The sequence below is a fragment of the Saccoglossus kowalevskii genome, chromosome 1 (genome assembly GCF_978046115.1).
Source record: "Saccoglossus kowalevskii chromosome 1, keSacKowa6.1, whole genome shotgun sequence".
NCBI lineage: Eukaryota > Metazoa > Hemichordata > Enteropneusta > Harrimaniidae > Saccoglossus > Saccoglossus kowalevskii.
Window position 1 is genome coordinate 25,332,800 of NC_140641.1, and position 26,538 is coordinate 25,359,337.

General features: G+C 34.4%; 1 protein-coding gene across 1 annotated transcript in view; it reads right to left on the minus strand.

The window, feature by feature from the left end:
* Nucleotides 1-1,836: 1,836 nt before the first annotated feature.
* LOC102800769 (bridge-like lipid transfer protein family member 3B) overlaps nucleotides 1,837-26,538 on the minus strand; it is an 83,726-nt gene continuing 59,024 nt past the window's right edge. Inside the window, exons 5-16 of the mRNA XM_085497090.1 lie at nucleotides 25,654-25,762; nucleotides 23,091-23,489; nucleotides 21,942-22,131; nucleotides 15,802-15,888; nucleotides 15,023-15,433; nucleotides 14,699-14,805; nucleotides 14,359-14,427; nucleotides 11,826-13,874; nucleotides 10,875-11,025; nucleotides 8,728-8,999; nucleotides 8,041-8,155; nucleotides 1,837-7,417 (exon numbers count right to left, since the gene is read on the minus strand). Coding sequence (XP_085353216.1) covers nucleotides 7,161-7,417; nucleotides 8,041-8,155; nucleotides 8,728-8,999; nucleotides 10,875-11,025; nucleotides 11,826-13,874; nucleotides 14,359-14,427; nucleotides 14,699-14,805; nucleotides 15,023-15,433; nucleotides 15,802-15,888; nucleotides 21,942-22,131; nucleotides 23,091-23,489; nucleotides 25,654-25,762 — 4,216 coding nt within the window. The 3' untranslated portion in view covers nucleotides 1,837-7,160. The remainder of the gene's footprint in view (nucleotides 7,418-8,040; nucleotides 8,156-8,727; nucleotides 9,000-10,874; nucleotides 11,026-11,825; nucleotides 13,875-14,358; nucleotides 14,428-14,698; nucleotides 14,806-15,022; nucleotides 15,434-15,801; nucleotides 15,889-21,941; nucleotides 22,132-23,090; nucleotides 23,490-25,653; nucleotides 25,763-26,538) is intronic.

Here is a 26,538-nt window from a genome sequence, read left to right on the forward strand (position 1 = left end):
CGTGTCCTGGTTAATCGAAACAAATAAAATTATGTAAATAAAAACCATTTTAAAGAAGAAATGTAACGAAACAAAACGTGTTACATCATACAACTGATACAAGCAGTCTGCCGAGCATAACCGGCCTCATTAGACATCATGCGCTCATGTAGCGACATAAGTAAATTTTGTTGACTAATAGACCACAAGTGAGCTGACGCCATTCAAAATATTTTAAAGTACCCAAATCAACTTTGATGCATGTGGTACGCGGTTCATAGTACACATTTACACATTACCTTCGTCGCTGGGGGCTCTCTTTAAATTAATGATTAAGCCCTAACTTGTTCAATTGACGGGTAAATCAATGTCTGGCCTTTCAATTTGTCATGTATTTTTTTTTTTTAAATTCTGATAGTAATGAGGTTTCGATTTTGAAATGTGACTTCTCTGAGGGGGATTACGTTTCAAAAAAAACACATTCCGACGAGTTTAAAGATTATCATGGGTTCGTTAAACCACGGTTACATATTTTGATGGATAACAGTCAGCATTGAACTGTAAATTTTATTCAAATTTGTAAATTTGAACCCAGTCTCTTTTCGCTTTCCAAATTAATAAATAAAAAAAAATCACTGCAGACCACGATAATGAAATAAAAAGAGGCAAACTACCATAGTGGTACAATAGATGATTTTCCGTACAACTGCGAGATCTCGCGAGATGCATGAAAGACGCGCGTTGAACGTCTGCCGCAAAAATCGAACGATTTGATTTTGAACTCGAATTTCTTAATTTCGTAGCTCACATCGACCGGCCGATCTTCGACAGAGGAATATTGCTTTCGAATACCCTCACTTAATCGAAATTGTCTATCATCAAATGTGTACAGCACATTATTAAGCATGGAAATATCCCCCGAAATATTTTCGCGTTTGTCGAATCCCACGCGATGTTTGACGCCACTACGACCTTTGTTTGTCCTGTTTTTACGTTCGATTTCACGCATAACGCGCGATTCTCGCAGTGAACGGGAAATGGTCTATTAAAGGGTCTACGAAAGCAACGGTAGCCCATTACCTTTCTACTACTATAATGTTATTATAGTGGCTCTAAATTACCTGAATGTGAATACAGGCGTTTAACAAGAACGTATGTTTACTATAGTGGGAGGGATGATATAATTGTATAACCTGTACACTTGAACAAAGACAATGTCTTTGATTTAAAAGTTCGAAATTAATTAAATTTTCATAATTGTCATGAAGCCCAGAGATATTTGAAAAACGAATCACAACCAATATTCAGCAAAGAATTGCAAAATAGAGGGGAAAATTAATATTACCTGTGTTTTGCGATATTGTTTCTTGTGGACAATAACCACATGTTGGCACTTTCTCATTCCGATTAATCAATAACGCTATAATACATGATAAATTCAAAACCCTTGACAAATAAAATGCGGTATACAGTGATAATACTAGTACATTATGAACGTGCAATTGAGCCATACATCAGAGGAACATACAGTAGATACCATTTGGTAATCAGTGTCCTGGTGAGTGGTGTAATGATCAGAGTGTCTGCCCAGCAAGATGATTTCGGTTTCAACTTCTGTGGTCGACTGCCACCCTTCTTCCAGACGGACACTGCTGTACATTGAGAAAGTACGCAAATAACGAATGTTGCTAGTGCACCAGAGGCGATGTGAATGGGTTGTGAGTAAAATTAACAGAAAGACCTGCTTAGGATACTTGGATTTGTAAAAAGTGTAGCAGTGCCGTTCATACACAATCCTTCATATACAAATATGTATATTTACATGTACACAAAAACAGAAACATAACTACCATGGAATTCTAAAACAAACATCATTTATTGAATATCAGTCATATTTTTAAATATACATCCACATATACAATTATAAAGCGTTTATGTCAGCACCAACACATCAGCAAATGTAACAAACCTGCAACTCAAAGACATTTCAGTAAATCAAAGACACTAGTTTCTGAGTAAATGCATAAAGACCAAATTAATAAAATTTCATGTTAGGCCCTCTATAGGTAGAATATTTTTTTACTTCGTTTTTATAGAGGTAGGTAAGGAAGTTTCAAGTATAACTGTGCATAATAAAAATACCATACTTCCTTCTATTTTCAAGAACTCACATAGTTGTGAGAATAATCAGTGAGAATGCTATTGCTTTGTGATAGACTTCAAACATTAAATAGTACAGTACTGGTACATTGAATCACTGCACTCGTAGATCTTCTAGGATATTGAGATGGAGGGGAGAGAGGCGAGGCAGTCTTCTCCACAAATGAAAGAAATCACATTAGTTCTCATGCTATGCGTTTTTTTACATGTACCTTGCATAGCTTATTACCTAAATTAATGAGATGTAGAGACTGGAATTCATCACTGTTTATGAAATTTTTCACAGTATATGTTATCTCACTAACCAAATATTCATTGCATTACAGATCTAATGTACTCTAAATATACATTAAAGCATGATGCACTTTAATATTTGGGTGTATGTGCAACAATGGAAAATACTGAGCACTGACATCACTACAATCTATATAGTAACAAAACAGTTCATGTATTTAGCAGGCAAACAGGAAATAATGCATTCATCTGTGAAGCTTGATTAACTATCAATCAATCAATCAATCAATATCTTACAATCCTCAAATGCTAAAGTTGTGCAACTTAATGCACGAGTCTTGGTACACTACCAACTGAGCACTATTCAGCAAACTAATATTGCACAATATTGAGTTTACTACATAATTCCCCTTAACAGCATATATAATGACTAAATGAAACGCTACTATATTTGGTAATACATTACATTAACATTGCACTGCACTGGTCATATGATTTCAGTTGAAGGGGTAGTTAATTAAAAACTTTGATGGAATAGGAAGATGGAGATGTAAGAAGACAAATTGTTAAGGGTGGAAAAAGGTTCCAGACTGAAGAAGTAAAATGCACAGCAACTTTAGAACAAAATCTTGTTTCAGTTTCTCTACTACCTTAAGTTACCGATGGTTTACCCGATTGAATTGTGGACTCAATGCAGACTATAGACTATACTGGTGAACGTAGAAATAATCAAGTTATGTGAAACAACTAAAAGTACAAAGTAAATATACAGGACATTCGTGACAAAACATTGAAACAATTCAAATCTTCACAGTAAATAAAGTAGAAACATGTAAATGCAGTTTAACTAATGAAATAACACACACTCTAAAGGCATCCAGCTTATTAGAGTGGACCTTACCCTTATTATTGCACAAAACTACAGATAGCTTTAGATTTAGCTGTACACATCAGACCCAATTACCATACCATACCATACCATACCATACCATACCATACCATACCATACCATATCTATTATTCAATCTCTACACAATGATAACAAGACTGAAATTCACTGGTTTCCAGAAAGTGTTCACTATGTCAGCCCTTCAAAAAGAGGATTGTCTTTGAATTTATCAAAGAGACCAAATACAGCTGTTATTTGGCCACACACCAGACCATCCCAGGGGCCCGGTGAAAGATTTGCAATGACATGAGAAAATTAATATAAAACTTGAAATGAATGTATAAAACTATGCATTGTTCCACTTGAGGTTAGCATAAATCTGAATGGACAATTACCAGCATGTAGCTGGGCAACAGTTAAGTGACATATACCAAGCTGAAAGCTTCATACATTCTACACTGTAGAAACAAAACTGTGATTTAACATAATGTAATGCAATAGTGTACTGATGTAACTCATCACTGTAATGGATTTGATCTATTACCATCAATTTAACACCAGTCAATAACAAATTATAATCATGAAAAAAAAAATCTTGTGAAAAATAGTTTGCATAATCTCAATTCACCACCCTCAAATACACTTTGAGCTGTATAATATCGCAGCAGTTTTTTGTAAATGCAATTACAGTAACAAAAAACAAAACAAAAATTTAAAAAAAATTGCACAAATGCTTTAGAAAATGTGTTAAAAAAGAAAAAAATACACAGGAAAATGTTACAGTATCCAATCATGCTTCACTCCAATTTTTAATTTACAAAACACTTTGTCATGTACTAATATATCACTCACTGAATTTGCACTTTCTAGTTTCACTATTTAGAATCGTAAATACTCAATTAACTTCAGTTTTCAAGTTTTTGTATTACCAAATTTCAAATTCAAAATGTCATTGTTAATACAGAAACAAGTTCATCTCTAACCCACTACACACACACTTTTTATTTTAATTATTGTAATTTATTTGATAGAACCTTATATCAGCAATTTCTAAAGCTTCACATGCTTCACATTTTCACAAGTTGAATTAATGATCCAGTAAGTGTAGGTGCAGCAAGAGAATAACCAGCTGATGTGGGTTAAGAAGACTACATCTCTTTCATTATTTAAAACAAATGCTAGATTATACATAGGTCAAAACTGCAAATAACAACTGAGAAAATATAACCAAGTATTCCAGGTACTCGTGTTGCAGTTAAGAATTTGAAAATATCACGATGAAATGTCATGATTGCACACAAAAAATATCATGTAGATTCACATCCATCACAGTACAAAGTATTAGTAAGATTTTACATCTTTCAAAAAAAAAACAACAACAACATGTAACGTTTAAACTTAAATTAATGTCATTTTACATGTGGAATTACACCCATGGTGCTTGAATTCAAATCTGATTATTGCAGCAAGTTCTGCAGCGAAAACTCTGAATGAAAGTAAATATTCTAAAATAGACAACAAGTGGATCTCAAAGACCCTGAATCTGAATAATATAAATAAGTAATAAAAACTATACACAAATATGGTTGAAATAACACTGATGAAATGATGATGAAAAAAAATTCTATTTTTGTTGGTATCTTGTACTGTATTATTGAAAAACATTGGTACAATGATTAATAAATTAGTTGACATTTTTGTGATTGTTATTGCTTCTTCTAAATTTTATTACTATAAACAAAGAAAGACTCTCTCCTTTTCTATAAAGGTGATTTATTTCCCCATTTTTTTTTATTAAAGTTGGAACACTCATAATTGAATAAATAGATTTTTTAGAATACATTTGACACATGTGATCCAAGAAGATATGAAGCAAATAAGTGAAATTAAGCACAAGATCTAACACTACAAATGCATATTCTCAAGGGCGAAGCTACGTCACAGAATGTTCTGTAGCTAAGAGGCACCACTGTACCCATATGTATTTTGTGTATATGCAACGACGGTCAAAAAGCTATAACCAAGAAAACAGCACAAACTCAACTTTGAAGTTATCTAGAGCAACCAAATATATACATGTTGAGTGGTAATCTTGTTACACTGTTCACGAGAGTTTCAACAACTGTCCCAAAGTACAGTTTTCTGAGAGTTGTCTGCCTTTGTTTTCGCCGTGATGGTTGCCAGGTGGTGAAAATGCTCGGATGTTCACCCCCGAGAATATATGACATGATATGGTCAGCCAAGAAATATCAAAATGCATAGGATGTCATATTTCAATAGTGTTTGAAGGTAATTGGATATTATACCAACTACATATACCATACTATCGGTATTGTAACTGTGACACACATGATCTGATACTAATCTTAGTTATATTTGTTCAAGTCAACCATCAACTGGTCATCAAAGGTCAGTCTAACTACAGCACAGTTTGTGTTTATTTCCAATCGTCAATACCGGTAATGGTTCAAGGAATAGTTAAAAGTGTGTGGTTTTATGGAATAAGCTCTCTATTGTGACAAAAATCATTATGATGCATATAATAAAAAAAAAGTTCAATATATATATAAAAAAAACAAAAAACGCATGAGATATAGAAAATGTACGATGCTAATAAGCGTGAAAGAATTATCTGAGAATATTCATCATTTCCAAATTACAAACTCAGACCACTATTAAAAATGGTTATACTTTCCTTCAAGCAGCTGCTTGCTCCTGGTTTGTTTCATTAAAGTATAGTTTTATGTGCTTTAGTGTCCTGTTTTTTAGCCTGACTTGTCTCTCTGTTCTTATCAATTGTCCTAGGAATTTTATAAGTCTTTATGTGGTTTACATGAGAAATTGATTGCAAAATTAAAAAAAAAAACTGATCTGAAGTTGATACTTTTAGCAGTGTATGACAAAACCCACAGTTTATCAAGACACCTGTCTTACAGAAAATATTCATACTGAACCCTTATTCAGTATACACAGCAATCATGTCAAGGTAGCAACAAGGAAAACAAGTCAAATGATTCAATTTTCAAGTATGACATTCTATATAACTAACTGAACTATATATCAATGTATATATTCTGGAAAATTTGAACAGATACAACTTCACATTCAGCCTGAGAATCAGACCCAGCCTCCTACATGGCGTTTAGCTGCACTAATGGACAGGATCCATCAACTAGCATTCCTGTAACAAGAACTCGCAACAATTTTAAATTGAACCTTGAACTTTGGCTGGTGAAGATGACCATGAAATTATCATATCAATTGACAATACCAGTAAGCTTATTTAAATCTGAGGCTGGGTTGTGAATCTGAGGCTGAATTTGAGGCTAGTTTCACAACCCAATGTCCTATCCCAGTGGCAAGCATAAATACATGTTTGAATGCATGTGGCAGCAATGTGCACTAAATACTGACTTTTGACTATTAGAATCCTTTGAGGCATTTTCGTCAGCTCAGGAACTACATAGTTCATAGTCATTCATTCAGTCTTATTGAAATTCCATATAGCTTTTGTAAAGTAATTAATATATATATATATATATACATTGGTATAATCACATGTTCAGTAACAAAATGTCTCAATATCAAACTAATTATTGATATATTTTTCTTGTTGCTACCTTATATGAAGGAAAAAAAGTGAAAAAAACAGAACCATTTGAGTGACAAGTTTATAGAAAAATCTAGTCTTGGCTAAATTTAGGAGGTCAAATTTAAGAGTTGTGTGTCTTGAAAAATATATTATTATCCTAGCCATGTAGAAATAGAAACTACAGGTTCAAAAACCACCATCGATATTGCATATTACCCATCATTGTAACAACCTCATCATGTGACTCATTGCAGCCATTTGCAAAAAGCCATTTTGCTGATCAGAATGCAAGGAAGTCTATAGAAATCACCTTTTGAGTAGAGTACTCTTCAATTTATCAACTTTGACTTTGAGGCTATCTTTCTCTCTCTCCACAGTGATCAACTCCTGCTGCAGGCGAGTTAGTGAAGTTGTAAGCGACAATCTTTCATGTTCGACATTTGCCAGGGCTGTTCTTGTCATCTCTAACTGTTCTTTCAGTCGTTTATTGTGTGTCTGCAGATCAGCAACCTCTTCAGATTGAGGAACCAAATCCTCTAAATCTTTATCCTTGCTTTCTATTGCTAAGGCAACAAAAAGAGAATTGTACCAATTAGATGTTGATCTTACATCAATTATAGAGGACACCTTTACATGTATATTACATTTTGGACAGAGCATATATAAGTAATGAAGGCAAAGAAGGTGGTTGTGACCTGTCAAAACTGAACATCAAGAAAACCGAAGAAAGGTTTGGTTTCATAATGGGGTGTTCAGTTCATATTATAGGTGTATGGAAAAGTGACAAGAGGGAGGCAGAACTTTAACTTCTGATTTGAGAGAGTACCCAGTTTGTTTGATGCAAGCATTTTTACTATGCTCGTCTGAGTTTGGTATCAAAAATTATCACTGTTTTATTACCTACCCCCAACAACAAAACAAAACAACAACAATGAGACAGTGAATATGAGGTGAAATTGTACAACAAAACACAAACTTTCAGAGATACATTTTTGTGGGGGAAATGCAATCCAAAAGTGTCACCCATGTTGTTATTTTCTGTACCAATCTAGGTCTCCTGGATGTTATGACATCAAAGGCTTTAACCGTGAAATCGCATTAGAGGCAAAAAATATGCAAGGAGTTGCGACTACCCTTGACCAATAACTGTCTCATAAAGAGCTAATAATAGTGTGTATCAACTTGCCATTAATATGGAAGACTCCATCTAGTGTTCTCTTGACTATTGCAGATTGTAAATATAATATAAGTGGTTCATCAGATTGAAGATGACATAAAGGGTAAACTGGCGGCGAGTCACTCTGTGGGATTAAAAAAGTACAAAATACAAATAATTTCATCACATTTTGTATGCACATTAACAATGTATTCACCATAAAGAATAGAAACTTAAAGATATCGAGAGGGGTTAAAATTAAATTACATGAACATGGCATTAAGCTTATCTTGACAGATTTTAAGATTTCTCTGTATTTGGGTTTGTGACATGATTGATGATACTAGTACATGGAAATTGTGGGGAAACATGTCTGAACAATCAAATTTAGCATACACGATGATTAGTGAGAATTTTGGACCTGCATGTTTTGGGGAGTAATTGCAGGTTCTAATGCATGAAGTCATGTACTACTAATAGAGCAAATACAGTATTGTATGTAGAAGTATGCACAATTTTACAACTTGGTACTACTAATAGAGCAAATACAGTATTGTATGTAGAAGTATGCACAATTTTACAACTTGGTGGTGATATGTTACCAAAAAATTTAAAAAGCAAAAAGTTTGTTTTCAAACATTAGAAACTTGAACTTTATAAAGTATTGTACCAAGTATAATATTCAGTGTCAATCAATTGTAAATAAACAATACTTACTATTAACTTAATATCAGCCTTTGTAATCTTAATATCCATTGGCATACAGGGGCCAAGTAATTCATCTTCAATAAGACTCAAGAGATTAGTGACAGTAGAAAGAGACACCTTGGTATTAAGTTGATCTACTCTGACATCCAGATGACTTCTATCGCCAACACCAGCACAGTATTTCTCAGCTGAGGGACCCATACTAAGTCTGACAGACACCACTGGATTCTCTACTTTACTTGCTTCTAGTGGTGGCGCTGATTTAATTTTGGAAGATCCATCTAGAGAGAAAGTAAAAAGTAGTCAGTGAATTTATAATAGAATAGAATAGAATAGAATAGAATAGAATAGAATAGAATAGAATAGAATAGAATAGAATAGAATAGAATATAATAGAATAAAAGAAAAAAAGAATTAAATCGAATAGAAGAAAAAAGAATAGAATAGAATAGAATAGAATAGATTAGAATAGAATAGAATAGAATAGAATAGAATAGAATAGAATAGAATAGAATAGAATAGAATAGAATAAAATAGAATAGAATAGAATAGAATAGAATAGAATAGAATAGAATAGAATAGAATAGAATAGAATAGAATAGAAAATTAAAACGTGTGTAACTGAATATAATTAATGGAGTGTGGAGGGACGGTGGCAGAACTAAACAAGAATGTGTGTTTTCTTTAAATGAAAACTGAGTGAAAATGGAACACAATGCAACAAATGACATTCTCCTGGCATTCCCCTAAAATATAATATATGACATTACAAGACAAACATTCTCCATGCAAATACTGTAAACAAACAAACAAACATTGATATTTACGAGTTGTAGAATTAGCTCGCTGTTGTCTGGTGACTGAAAAACAAAAATATTGCCCACAAATAAAGTAGTCTGGCAATTATACAGTAACATTATACAATATAGATACAGAGCAAATATTCCGGGTGTAGATTAACCAATAGAATGTAGTTCATGACCAGGTAGTGTCTAATATTTACCATCTAACACTAAACCAGCTACAACTACACTATCCTAATACCACTGAATGTTAGGTGTAGATTAACCAATAGAATGTGGTTCATGACCAGGTAGTGTCTAATATTTACCATCTGACACTAAACCAGCTACAACTACACTATCCTAGTACCACTGAATGTTAGGTGTAGATTAACCAATAGAATGTAGTTCATGACCAGGTAGTGTCTAATATTTACCATCTAACACTAAACCAGCTACAACTACACTATCCTAGTACCACTGAATGTTAGGTGTAGATTAACCAATAGAATGTGGTTCATGACCAGGTAGTGTCTAATATTTACCATCTAACACTAAACCAGCTACAACTACACTATCCTAGTACCACTGAATGTTAGGTGTAGATTAACCAATAGAATGTGGTTCATGACCAGGTAGTGTCTAATATTTACCATCTGACACTAAACCAGCTACAACTACACTATCCTAGTACCACTGAATGTCAGGTGTGGATTAACCAATAGAATGTGGTTCATTTCCGGATAATATCAAATATTTATCATCTGACACTAAACCAGGTTAAATGAACAATTGTCTAACATTATAGAAATAAATTTCATTATTAACCCATATCACATACGAATATATCAGTATTCTATGATATTACAGACATGTGAATTGGTAGCATAGCTTAGACATCAGTATTAAAAGTAACTATGTAATTACAACTACATACTAAACACTATATTTCATTGATATACATTAAAACGTCACAGTTGTCACAGCATGTCATGCTCTAAATAGGTTCCATAAAATGTACACAATGAGTGCAATATGAAATTTCATGTGCATGTCACAACAACTGTGATGTTTTAAACACATTAACAAGGAACTATCATGGTATCATAAAGCTGAAAATGATATCATCTTTATACTTATAACTATGAAATTGTTAATAGTAAAATGAATGATTTTATCAATACACGACACACCAACAACAGGTAAATTATAAAAGAAAATATGGAAAAGAAGGTTACGAACTTCCAATGACCATGAAAAAAAGTTTTTTTTTTTACAACTGGAACACTCCAGACTCAATTTATCAATCGTCTCAGATAAACTAGGTAGAACTAGACATTTATCTTGAAAACTAATCATAATGATACAACATACCTGCAATGCGCTTGGATATAAAATAATCCATATCATGATTCCTCTTCTCTTCAAGTTCAATATCATGAAGCAGCAGTTTGATGGTTGAATTGTCACCGTTAAACTCCAATGCTATCTGGAAATCTCTCAGATTCGCAATCACAATGGACACCTATTAGAAAACAAAAAAACATATTTGTATTTTTCAAATTATTTAGTCATGGAGCAGACCTATACAAATCTATTAACATTATTATTGTCTGTCTGTATTACATGTGGTTGAGCTTACAACATATATGTATTTAGTGTAAACAATTCTCATTATATGTCAAATACAGGGCAAGTGTTTGGAGATGTTCATGCCACCTTCTGGGGATCAACTGTTGCTGAAGAGGTATGCTAGGATGCAGGTAATATAATAATTGGGGATAATACAGTTGGATTCAAGAAGAAATGTCATTCTGAGTATTATATCTCAATGAAATATTCTACAAATTACATTTTCAGAATGTTTGCAATTTTTATCCGAAAAGCTTTATCGATTGATCTTATATCCAATGACACAGTCCACACAATACAATGTAGGGTGAAAACGTTAGATAGTCGCATATATTTGTTATCTGATACCACTGACAACAGTTTAATTCAAAACACAATAGCCTGAGTAACTTCCAATTTTAACATAGGATAGCAAAACATAAAAACAAAAACTTTTTATTTTTAATGTAAAATGCATGAGGGCGCTACGTACAATTGCCAGTACAAAACAAGTTCACAATGAATATGTTGCATGTACATGGTCACAAAAAACATGTTATTGGTACTTTTTTTATGGTTGCTGAAAAGGCATTTACAGCAAGGTTTTGTAGACAAAATTAATCAATTGTTCTGTGTCAATTTTTGCATTTTCACATGTTTTGTATATCAAAAGATTTGATCTGACTATGTGAAAATGTCATTTGTTTGACTTACGTTACGTTGTTTCCTATCAGTGACACAGCTACCAGCGATAGATGGAGTACTGGCTCTGCTACTTGTACGGTCACTGGAGAGGTTTGTAACAATCTGTGGAACGTTTTCACTACCACAGCTAGCATCCGACTCACCATCTCCAGAAATAGATGGCACACCACCACCAAGGACGACAAAGGGGTCGCTGGTGTCACTGCTTACTGATAACGTATCCCAGTGAGAACTGGAGTCTAGTGAAGATATTTCATCCAAGGATACCTGAGATTCTGATAGACTTGAACTGAGGCCTGCGAACGAGGAACTTTTAGGAGACTTGACTAAGCCACTACCTTTAAGTTTTTGTAATTGAATGTAGTTTATGTCACCCTTACTTCCCAAAGGTGTATCATATTTTGGAAGAGAGTTAAGCAGTTCATTTTTCTTGCTTGGTGAACCGACTTGCAGGGTAACGAAATCCCGGTTTACTTTTCGGAATTCTACTTTTGGCTCATCAGTTATCTTCAAATCTTCAGCTATTCCACCAGATGCAGATGATTCCTCTACTAATATACCCCCCTCACTCATCTCACTCATCAACTCATTGCCATCATCCACATGAACAGTTCCTTCGCTATTCTGTTTCACTTCAAGATCAGATTTCCCGGTCTCGGTTGTAGGTGTTCCAAGACCACTGTCATGTGATGTTACACTGTCTGATGGAACACCGCTAGTTTCAACACTTAACAGCTGCATCTCCTTTTTTGAACCATCAAGATTCAACCCATCTTTAAACTCATCTTCTCCTACATCTGGCAGTGGTGGCATGAGAAGGGTCAACTCAACCTGCTGGAGCCTCAGAGAAATCATCATGCTTTTTACTTGGCTTGGCTGCTTGAAGAACATCACATAGTCTTCTTCAAGTACAACCATCATAGCTGAAAAAGAATCTATCAGTCTTAGAAGAAAGAGCAGCTGATAGTGATTCAACATAAACCTAGCCTTAGAATCAGAATGAACAATGATGCATCTGTCAGCAATGTAACTCTCCTCAGAATCATCTGCAGCAGAAGGTTCCTCTTCTTGCTCTCCACCATGCACGTTTGTCTCCGGACCAGTGAGAAAGTCAGCAAACGTTGAGGAGGAACTGTCAGTACTTGTGCTGTAATGCACATATCGAGGAGGTGGGGGACTTCCTTTAGAGTCGCTGTAACAATCTCTTGGATCAGGTTCTCTTTCTGTGAGAGAGTTCAGGAAAACAGAGTCTGACTGAGATCTTGAAAATGGATAAGCAGCTGATGCTTCAGGGCTAGCAATAGAGGAATCCATACTTGACTCAGTGGAAGATTTAGATTTGTAATATTCATGTAAGAGTTTCCTCCTCTGCACTCTATCCATTTCTTGTATTGCTGTTATGGAATGTTTAGATAATATTGTATCCCCTGGGTTTGCAATCTTTGCTTTATTGCTTTTCTCACGATAACTCTTACTGTTCTTTGGGAAGCATACCCAGATAGAAAGAGGGATAGCTTCAAGAAGAGATACTGGCCTCCCCTTTGTACTTTCAGCACCAAGAAATTCTAACCACACCTGATCAAAGTTCACACACCAAATGTCTTCAGATGCATAGGTTGCGAAAGACTTTGAATGTAACGGGGATCCTTCAGAATGTTCTAAGCCATTACTGTGTCTTTGCTGAGTAGGGTCATCACACTCACTCTGGTTCCTCGCAGCCTGATCAAGCATTGCAGGTACTGCACCATTTTCACATACTTTTGCAGAATACTTGTCTGATTCTGCGCAATGTTTAGGGTTTCTTGGCTTCTTGTCATCATAGGCATGATTCCAAAACATCTTTGGGACACCATTGAGGTCGTTTTTATCACCTGGGTAAGACTTCCTTTCACAGAACAGCTTTCCACTGTACATGTTTTGTAGAGTAGATCCTAGATCTGATTTGGTTGAATTGGTTGCGCTTCGACAGTTTGATATTGTGATCTGCGATGACTGTATTTGTAACGACTTTGGTCGGTCTGGCTGGTGTAGAACCTCAGGCTCAGCTGGAAGAACAAACTGCAAAGACAATTGAGAGCATTTCATGACAGAATGAAAAGATGTTGTTTTTCATCATATGCAGCATAGTCTCTGAATAAAATTAGATGTACAATTGTCACATGACATGTGCGACTCATTGGCTTAAGTGACCCTTAACACATTCAAATACTGAAATTTCAAAATTGGTACCAGTTAGCTAGGTGGCCATTAAAAAAATAAATAAAAATAATAAAAATCAAATCTCTATATCAAAGCCTGCTCAAAATCAAAATGGGATATTCATGTAAACAAAGTCTTATCTAATATTAAAACAAAATGGCATAAATAAATAAACAAAGAAATACTAATACTAGTACTACAAACATTTGATTATTGCATAGTAAAATACTACAATTCTTTGGTAAGCTACTATTTTGAACATTTTAGTTTGCATATATGCAACATACTGAACATTACGGGAAATTTTTAACAGATATGTAATCACTGTTAACTGATCAAATACCTTTGGCATTAATGCATCTATTCTGATATCCCTATGTTCAAACTCAATAACTGGGCCACCATCATCTTTCTGCAGATAAAAACAAACGTATGATTAAAGTTTGTTATGCCACTAGGGGGCAATATTTTCTTTACTTATACAATGTATGGTCCAAGGCTGCTACTTAAAATAAATTTTTAACACTTTCAATGTCAAAATCAACTTTTGTCACTTTTGTCAAAAGTTAGTTAAAAAATTACAGAAAAATACATAACAATAGACAAAATGTTGGACCAAAAATTTTGACAGGAAAAAATATCCAAAGAGGAATGAGCATCATAAAAAATACATATATACTTACAACACCAGTAGCCATGTGACTGGCAAACTGGCTAAGCCATAGTATAGTTGGTATATCCAGAGTCAACTGCAGTGGGTTCAATTTCACAAATACATTTGCTTGAGGAACTAGAGAAGAATATAAAATAGAACATAAAAAGTAATTTGATGTATGTATAATATTATCATGGTTATTTTCTTGAACACGATGCATCTCAATGTCCCCCATATATATATACTTACAATGTAAGGAGTTGTTTCTTCATTTGGATAGGGCTATGAGCATTCAATGTCAAAGTGGGAAACAAAATAATACATTTGTGTATAAAATGGGCATCATAGTTACCTGGAAAGTCAAGTCCCTCTGGAAAATAGTATGATGTGTACTCAACATGTAAGGATGAGATTTCAGGGGGCAAAAACAACGCCTTCTTATCTGATGATAGAAATTTCTTGGACGGTGCCTTGTGACTAGATTGGGTTGTTGACACAGCATAGATTGAGAAATCCTCCAGTCGTAGAACCAGCGTGTTCTCAAGTAATCTTGCCTGCTTCTTGCTCTTTGTCTGCGGTATTGAGTGACCTCTTACTTGATGGCCTCTGTCCTCTGTGTGTGGCCTCGGCTGAGACTTGAACGGCCTACCACCCTCCCTAGCGTTGTTGACCTGTTGTTTGAAGTGGGCCATGAGATGTTCTACCCAACAGTCTCTGGCTGACATTGCATCGTCAAATCTTTCCCAATGTGCCCTACTGGTGTCTACAGGATGAGAAGATAGGGAAAGCAAATAATTAATAGCAGATACAATTCCATTATTCGAGAGTAACAAGAGAACACATTGTATTATTGTGATATCACTTATGAATTTTGTAGCACCAAGTACAAGGCAAGGCATTACAATGGCTTTTGTAAAACTGTAAAACTGAGTGTAATGCATTAGGGAAGTGGGCATTGGTTTTCAATAGTTAGTGAAATTCGCAAAACTTAGCCTTTAGCTTTCAGCTGGGATCATTTCAGATCATGACACTTTAATGGTTTACACATTATATAATATTTTGTCATCATAATTAATGGGCAATATCTACTATCCATGGTAGTAGTGAGATATTTCTTTTACTGGTACATACTTGCAATGTGATATGGGTAAAGGTCAAGCGAAAACTTCTGTAATGTAATCTGCATAGCACCTCCATCTGTACGTCTTCGGAAACTTTCTGGTGAATAATCAGAAAATCCCAGACATGTAATCATTTGTTCAAGTTAAAAAAAATGGAAATAACAAATAAACCTAGATAGATTAGAACAGCAGACTAAGCCTGAAATATCAGATCGTTCATTAGCCTATTTGATTGTCTGACAATCCAGGAACTTTACTAGCAATGATTCAGCATGCTGGAATGCACATGTTGTATATATGCATGTCACAGCTGCTTGACAGAATCATAGTTTTGTCTATGTCGGTGAGGTTACATTGTGATGTGTATTTAAATCTATAAGAGATACAGCTCTTATGCCTAGACATGGTATTAATCTACAGGAGATACAGGTTTTATGCCTAGACATGGTACTAATCTATAGGAGATACAGCTCTAATGCCTAGACATGGTACTAATCTACAGGAGATACATGTACAGCTCTTATGCCTAGACATGGTACTAATCTACAGGAGATACAGGTCTTATGCCTAGACATGGTACTAATCTATAGGAGATACAGCTCTAATGCCTAGACATGGTACTAATCTACAGGAGATACAGCTATAATGCCTAGACATGGTACAAATCTACAGGCGATACAGCTCTAATGCCTAGACATGGTACTAATATACAGAAGATACAGCTTTTATGCCTAGACATGATACTAATCTACAGGAGATACAGCTCTTATGCCTAGACATGGTACTAATCTACAGGAGATACAGCTCTGATGCCTAGACATGGTACTAATCTACAGGAGATACAGCTCTTATGCCTAGACATGGTACTAATCTACAGGAGATACAGCTCTGATGCCTAGACATGGTACTAATCTACAGGAGATACAGCTCTAATGCCTAGACATGGTACTAATCTACAGGAGATACAGCTCTTATGCCTAGACATGGTACTAATCTACAGGAGATACAGCTCTTATGCCTAGACATGGTACTAATCTACAGGAGATACAGCTCTAATGCCTAGACACGGTACTAATCTACAGGAGATACAGCTCTAATGCCTAGACACGGTACTAATCTACAGGAGATACAGCTCTAATGCCTAGACATGGTACTAATATACAGAAGATACAGCTTTTATGCCTAGACATGGTACTAATCTACAGGAGATACAGCTCTTATGCCTAGACATGGTACTAATCTACAGGAGATACAGCTCTTATGCCTAGACATGGTACTAATCTACAGGAAATACAGCTCTTATGCCTAGACATGGTACTAATCTACAGGCGATACAGCTCTTATGCCTAGACATGGTACTAATCTACAGGAAATACAGCACTTATGCCTAGACACGGTACTAATCTACAGGAGATACAGCTCTTATGCCTAGACATGGTACTAATCTACAGGAGATACAGGTCTTATGCCTAGACATGGTACTAATCTATAGGAGATACAGCTCTAATGCCTAGACATGGTACTAATCTACAGGAGATACAGCTATAATGCCTAGACATGGTAAAATCTACAGGAGATACAGCTCTAATGCCTACACATGGTACTAATATACAGAAGATACAGCTTTTATGCCTATACATGGTACTAATCTACAGGAGATACAGCTCTTATGCCTAGACATGGTACTAATCTACAGGAGATACAGCTCTGATGCCTAGACATAGTACTAATCTACAGGAGATACAGCTCTTATGCCTAGACATGGTACTAATCTACAGGAGATACAGCTCTGATGCCTAGACATGGTACTAATCTACAGGAGATACAGCTCTAATGCCTAGACATGGTACTAATCTACAGGAGATACAGCTCTTATGCCTAGACATGGTACTAATCTACAGGAGATACAGCTCTTATGCCTAGACATGGTACTAATCTACAGGAGATACAGCTCTAATGCCTAGACACGGTACTAATCTACAGGAGATACAGCTCTAATGCCTAGACACGGTACTAATCTATAGGAGATACAGCTCTAATGCCTAGACATGGTACTAATATACAGAAGATACAGCTTTTATGCCTAGACATGGTACTAATCTACAGGAGATACAGCTCTTATGCCTAGACATGGTACTAATCTACAGGAGATACAGCTCTTATGCCTAGACATGGTACTAATCTACAGGAAATACAGCTCTTATGCCTAGACATGGTACTAATCTACAGGCGATACAGCTCTTATGCCTAGACATGGTACTAATATACAATTATTCTATGCACTAGTCTAGAATTACTGCAATATTAGTCATGCAAATTTCATATCAATATGAGATGATCTGTACATAGGAGATGTACCGGTAATATGAGACCATCTTGACAAAATTAAAGTAACATGCTATTAGTATGTGTACCACAGTTACATTCTATGTAAAATATAGGTTTATCTATGGCCAAAGTGAGTTCAATTTTTATGATCTAAATTTTCTGGTTTATGTGTACTCCTATTGAACATGCGCTTCTAATAGAGCAAATATGGTATATGTTAATTACAATTAGTGACTTCTATAAAAATGACTACAGTCAGTGCATTTTTCAAGTGTCTAAACAATGCTAATAATTATTAATTTTAATAAAATATTATATAATTTGTATATCCTAGTGTCTTTTTCCGACTATGTAAAGTCTGACTCCAGTTGTCTTAAGACTACTCCTTGCGTATAAAGAACTATTCAAGTATCACTTGACGATATTTTTAATATTGGTGTTTGAAATTACTATGATGGTCAGAATATACACAAATTGTATGATACATTATTTGAGGTTCCACCCACACACAAGAACACTATTCAAAAGCAAATTTAAATTTGGATGCACTTAAAATTCATTGAAAATGAATAGTACAAATTTCCTGTAACAATTCTTCTTACAAAGCAATAGAAACAATTTTAAAGTGAAATGAGTACGAGGTCAGTTCTGAAATGTGGGAACATTTGTGTGTGAAAACAAATGTTCTTCCATGAGCAATTTGGCCACAGAGGGCGCTGCATGAGTATGAATTGGTGAGAAAAGCAAATATTGAGAACGTTGACAATAATCATTATTTCTTTTAAGCTCTGTTGTATTACAATAACAAATAGCTAAGTGAAAAGATGAGGGGGATTTAAAAAAAATACATTTAAGTTGACTTTCATTACGATCAGATTTAACTATCAGGTCAATTTATAGAAATTAAATCAGCGGTACAGAATGCCCAGGTGAAAATGACAGCATTGAAAAATTAATGATTTCTCAGGGAGTAGAAAGTAATCTTGTTAAAATGAGGATTAAGCAGGGTTCTAATTTGAAATATGGTCTGCTAAACTTGAAGAGTTTTGGAAAAAATATGATGTCATTTATTTTTAGACTAAAATGAAGAGGCTTTTAAAACCTATTATTCATAAACAATAAGCTAATTTCAAGAGTATTTTGAGAGAGACAGACACTTTTAAATAATAAAGAATACATGTAAAGCAAATATTTTCTAATAGCCTGAATAATCAAAATGTGCCTCACAGTGATGAAACAAATCATGGTAATTTTGCAACTGACATGTCATGGCTGAAAAAAAAACCCAAACAACCGAAGACATTTAATGTGATTTCAGCGACTGCGACTTCTTTTCGTAAAACTGTCTGTCTCGGTCTCTGTTATATCCTGACTACACTACTGCATGCATAAAACATTATCTAACAAGGTGCAGATGACAGGTACAATCTACGACAAGAAATATCTAAGACATTCAATGAGAAAACATTACTTGTAAATGTACAGTCATTGTTACCTGGTTCAACTGTTTATATCATCCAATAGATTTAAATTCAACAAAGCAGCAGAGGTATTAATGAAAATGAGTATAAAAGCAAGTGGTTAATGGAAATAGCATAGAAGAGGGAAGCAATAAACTTCTGATAAATTACTACGATTCCAAATTTTATCACTGGAGACTCTGAAAATCCTTCATATATGAGACAAGAGCATCTGTCACAAATCAAACAGTTGAATTCCCTAGATGAAAAAAACAAACATAGTAACACTTTGGTGACCTTGCCATTATGTTAGTAGTTAATAATGAATGCAACACAATATAAAATTGATTGGAAAAGCACAGTCTCGAAGCATGGGTAGTTATGCATGAAAGATGCAAATAAATCATATGAAGTGTTATTAAAATTATTTTATCAGTTGAATGGACAACTAATTTTTCTGATTGAAACCTGTTGGCATCTAATTAATTATGCAAGGAATTACATGTGCCTTTTGCATATCATTAAAAAAGATCCTACAGTAACACAGAAATCTGCCATTTTGATAAAAAAAAAAAATAAAAAAAAAAAAAATAAAAAAAAATTCTTTGAATGACTTCTTTTCATTGTTGAAACTTTAGCCTGAAAAACTTTCAAAATAATATCTTTTTTACATTTTTTTAACAACTAGAAATGTATTATTTGTTTCATTGTTGTAACAAATAAATATATACTAGTATCTTGTCTTATGTGATGGATGACATTTTTCCCGATCATAAACCACTTACATTAAATCTACATTATGGGCAAGGTAAAACAAAATACATAGCTTTCAAAGTGAAACTAAGTAAAGATGAGTAAAATGTTAACAAAGAATTCAATCAATCTTAACATACCAGTAGATGTGGAAGTTTGCACAGCGTAAATTTGTAATTATTGACACGATTACCAAATCCAGGAAATATAGTGTATTCACTTGTACATGTATTGCTCTATTAGAGAGTGATTACACTATTTGTCTCAAAGAGAAATCCAGTAAAGTGATGCCAAAGCACACATGAACACTTTTCTAAGGTGGGTTTGTGAGACAGGTTAGTTTTACCCTACTAATGGCAGCAGCATAGTTTGGAATATATTATTGTATAAAGCACTAAGGCCCTCATGTTTGGGTGATTAAAGGTACATATCTGGGCCAATTATCAGCATTAATTAATAGTTATATTTAATAGTGTTGTGTCAGCCACAACAAATCAGGACACTGTTATGAGAATCACAGTCTAGAATCCCACAGACCATTGAATTGTATGTGCTTGCATAAGTCATACACAGAGAAGGAAGCCAGACCTAACAATTGGTAACAAAAAACAGCAATAATTGAAGAGAACATAGGAGAAATCATTAGACATACTCTAATGGTCTGTGGATGAAATTACAAAGAATAAAATGCTAATATTACATTCAATGAAACTGATATTCAGGAAATACAACAGGAGCTATCCCTTACAGTATCCATTCCATCATGTGTGCTGACAGAGAAATATCATAAAACTTCTATGTAACATATATAAAGTCATTTTATGTAATGTATATTTTACAGAGACTGAGTGGGTGCAGTTAGTAGATATGTGGCTCTGTGTGTCTTAAGATGTACTATTAAAGTTAGTATTTTTTACAAATTATAACAATATTACAGAGATCGGTAAAAGGGAAAAAAATACTAGGTGAATGTTAGTTGTAAAGTATCAACCTACTATTTGGTTAGCTATTGTGATATAAAATTAAACCTGTACTATCACGAATAGTCTTTGAAATTGAGGTGTGTATCGATTGTATCAAAATATCATGCAACAATAAACTAAATGTTTTAAAATCAAAAGATAGTAAAGTCAGTTTTGATGGTGAATTTGTTGTGGTCCTTCAATAGACCATACATGTACAAGTAATTGTGATAGTACAGCTCTAATGTAACAATTTATAATGTAGTAAAAACTACAGTAATGTAACAAACCTGGTAAGTGAATTCTCTCTGAGTTATGATAAAAACAAGAAGTTAAACTTGTAATGTAAATTAGTGTTCATATATACTAACACACAAAAAACTTCAAAGCGTGTGCTGAACCTACCGACAGATGGTTACTTCCCCACTGTAAGAGACTTCCATAACAATTTGAAAAGAGATGTCCCTCTATGTGTACACACATATATACTGTGTGTCGAACATGCACATGGCCTAACAAAGCCGGCCAATGTATTTACTAGACTCTAATTCAATATTTTGCACTAAGTAAATTGCTAGTACCCACTACCAAATTTAGATACTGGGTTGACTTGAAGAAGGATCATCGGGATAAAACTTGGTACCTACCTTCAGACTGTGGTCTATTCTGTTCATCACACAGATGTAAGTCCACCCTATGCATTGTCAAGTGATATGAAGTCTCTACTACATCAAATTTATCAAAGAATCTTGTCATTGCCAGATCTTCAGCTGATAGGTGTTGATGCTGTGTGGCTTGAGATTGTTTACCTTTAGCCTGTTCTGCTATCATTTTAGCCTGCAAAGAACACATATAAACATATGATATTGTAATAATTGTCAAATCAAAGAACAAAGATCTAGATTCCCTGCAGCTTTATACAACTATGCCCCAAAGCTGGAAGATTTTAGCATGGATGAATTATTTCCTATTATTGTTTCAAGTAATGATTTTTTCATTCTTAGCATTTTTGCAAAATTTATTTTCTAGATTCTTGATATGTTTTAGTACTGTAAGTTTTTGTTGTTCTGAATGTTTTGTTTTGTTATTGTTATTTTTGGATTTTACTCAAGATTTAATTGGTAGGTTCCAAATAAAATTCTATCTATCTATAAATAATTTGTGGATAATAGCAGCCAACAGGATTATGAACAGATATACACGGCCCATAGAGATGCAACTGGACATAGTTCAGTGATTTGTATGAGCATGTTGCATTAAGAAGGCTATGTAGTTAATCTCCTTAATCGACTGCTCATTCAGATAATTGTATACTCTGTCCAGACCACATCGTATTAGATTTGTGAAAATGGCTTCTCATGTGATAGGGATGTGAAAATCTGGCAATTCTATGTGGTGTTTGTTACTAGTCATACACTCTATCAGATACACAATGATAAAATCTTTTAGTCTGTGTGGTGTTCCTAGTCTTCAGTGTGCGTTAAAGAGCACATGCATTTTGCAAAGCACAGTCCCTGTCTGTCTACATGTATTTAATAATGGTATGGACCATAAGCTTATTGAATTCTGTTGTTTGTTATAAAATGAATAATAAACTTTACAAATCAAAGAGATGTGCTTCAACCTCCAGTAATGGTTACTCCTTCTACCAAGTTGAAGAAAAAGAAACAACACATGCTAGAGATCTGGTTCTGCACATGTCATGAGAGTTGAGGCATCTATTTCATTACTGGCTCAATGATCTTAAATATCACAGTACATAAATTCAAGCTGGTGAAACAATGTTTCTTAAATACCTGTGACTGTATGTTGGTACTTGTCTTAACTTCATTTTCAGACTGTTTCTGTAGAGCACCAAGAAACTGTAGATACTCAATAAATGCTTTCAGTTGTGAATCAGTAAGTACCCATAGCAAATCTTCTAAAAGTAACTGAACTTTGGATGTGAGCATCACGCAGTCACTCAGTCTCTTCTTGATGGTGAAACGAATCTTGCCCTGGTTTGTGATCAGTCGAATGGGAGTTGTTGGACGTTCAGGATCCTTTTTGATGGCGTCAATCTCAATGCGTAGTGTGGACCAATCAGCTTCTTTGAATATAAGAATCTCGTCTCGATTGCTGTCTTTAATGCGTGTCAGTCTCAAGTCAGATGGCTGCCACATAGGGCTTGTACTTCGGATACGAAATCTTGATATCTAATATAGGAGTTAGGATTACAAACATTATTTATATATTAGAACCTGGCTATGAAATTGCATAATTTAAATTGTTGCATAGAAGTAGATAAATATTGACTGAGTGAGCCTAAATCAGTCTTTACCACAAGTAAATTTGAATATTCTTGTATTCTTAACACATGTACACTGTGCACAACTCAAAAACTTTGGAAAGGCTATTTTGTAAGAAATACATCACTATTTGCATTTATTCCTAAAAAGCAGCCATACAAAACTTTCATGCCATTGTACTCAAGAGCAGACATAATTTTTCATGTTTGAAAACTTTTCCATGATTACGGTATTTACCGTATCACATTTTTGAATTTTAATTCAAATCATATTTTTATATATAATTTATATAAATAAATAAATAAATAAATAAATATAATCAAAGAAAGCTTAGAAAGAACTCCCATGTGCTGAGAGTAATGGAGACACATTAAATATAATTTGAAATTACTTAGCTGAAAACTAATTATGCAAATCAGAAAATTAATATGAACAGATTTGAGTGTAAAACTAATGAGGTCTGCGCAATGTAACAAAAAATCTATGTACCAAGTTTAATTGAAATGTGATAAGAACCAAAAAATTATGAATTATTATGCTAATTAGGGAATTAATATGAACAGATTTTTACCCCAAACTAATTAGGTTTGTACATTGTCCTAGAGCATCTTTGTACTAAGTTTCATTGAAATGTGATGATTAGTACTTTAGTTATCAGTAGAAAAGCTGACAAATAATTATGCAAATTAGGTAATTAATATGCACAATTATTTACCCTAAAACTAATCAGGTCTCTGCATAGTCCTAAAGGATCTATGTACCAAGTTTCATTTTAATGCGATGATTAGTACTTTCCACGGGAAAAGCTGAAAATTAACTAATTATGCAAATTAGGTGATTAATATGCACAAATATTTATCGGAAACAATCAATCTCTGCATAGTCCTTGAGTATGTAAGTACCAAGTTTCATTGAAATATAATGCTCACTACTTATATCAAATGCTGAAAATTAATTAATTATGCAAATTAGGTAATTAATATGTACTGATATTACCATAAAAACTATCAGGTCTGTCCAGTGTCATATGACATCTATGTACCAAGTTTCATTGAAATGTGATGATTAGTACTTGAGATATCAGTGGAAAAACCGAAAATTTACTAATCATTATGCAAATTAGGTAATTAGTATCCACGGATAATTACCAAAAACTAATCAAAACCTAGCATTAGTTCAGAGCATGTATGTACAAAGTTTCATCAAAATCCAATGAGTGGTTATTTAGATATCAGTGGAACAATCATGGAACAGCTAAAAATCAGCTAATTATCATGCAAATTAGGTAATTAATATGCACGGATTTTTACCAAAAACTAATCAAATCTGCGCATATGTTCAGAGCATCTATGTACCAAGTTTCATCAAAATCCAATGAGTGGTTGTTTAGATATCAGTGGAACAATCATGGAACAGGTAAAAATCAGCTAATTATCATGCAAATTAGGTAATTAATATGCACAGATTTTTACCAAAAACTAATCAAATCTGCGCATATGTTCAGAGCATCTATGTACCAAGTTTCATCAAAATCCAATGAGTAGTTCTTTAGATATCAGTGGAACAGTCATAGAACAGCTAAAAATTAGCTAATTATCATGCAAATTAGGTAATTAACGAGCATGGATTTTTACCAAAACCTAATCAAATCTGCGCATTGGCCCAGAGCATCTATGCACCAAGTTTCATCAAAAACCGATGTATGGTTCTTGAGATAGCAGTGGAACAGTCGGACACACATACACACATACACACATACACCCATACACACACACACACACATACAGACGCACTAACTGCAAAGACTCCCATTATGTGCTTCGCACATGGGAGTCAAAAACTATATTAAAAAGATGCATAAACCCTCAGATTGAGGCGTAAAATGTCGCCTGTGACTGAAAATGATTCTTTCGTGAACTGCTGCTAGCATGGTTATAATTTATGTTAATGGTTAGTTACAGGAAGCTTTCTAGTTTGATAAAATAGCTATGACACTGTGCTGGGAAAATCATCTGCAGCTCATTTCACTGACATACTGACAAGAAGTGAAATATTAGAAGTGAGATCTTACTTGTGCGGAAGCTTGAAATGCCTTGGAGTGGAAATTAATATTAACTGCATTTACCACCACATAGAGTCCATCAATGACACGATCTGAGAAACCATACTTACCACCAGAACTGGAAAACAAATATTAATTAAAACAAGTCATTGAAAATGACACAGTCCCCATTAAGTTCTCTTTGTGCTCGTCATATTAAAGCAGGGGTTGTCGCGAGCGTGTCCTTGAAACTTGAGTTCCAAGTGGCATATACAACAGATTGTTTATTTACATCAAAACACGTGTTTTGTGTCGTAGTAATATGGCCAAAATAAAAACAGCCGTTATTTGGCCATCTTTGATCTGATTATGAAACACACTGATATGTATGATGTATGTGCCAAATACAAATAAAAATGGTACATAAATTGTGGAAATATAGTAGTAAGGCCAAAAAGTCAGATGGCTGTCAATCGGCCATCCTTGACCAGATTTTGAAACAAATTGTCATGGACATGCATCCTAACATGTATAAAGTACATGTATGTGCCAAATTTGAATGAAAACTGACAGAGCACGTCCAAGATACCGCATAAAAAAACAAAAACAAGATGCCTGCCAGTCGACCATCTTTGATCCAATTGCGAAATAAATCGTCATGGACATGTATTCTAACATGTATAATCTATGTACCAAGTTTGAATGACAACTGACAAAGCATGTCCAAAATACAACATTTTCAAAAAACAAGATGGCTGCCAGTCGGCTATTTTGAATTGAATTGCTAAACCACTGCATGTGCATATGTCCCACATAAGGTACTAGGCACATGCAAAGAATGAATGGAATCGGTCCACAGGATTCTGAAATATGACGTTGGACAGACTGACAGACGGACACACGGACGGACAAACT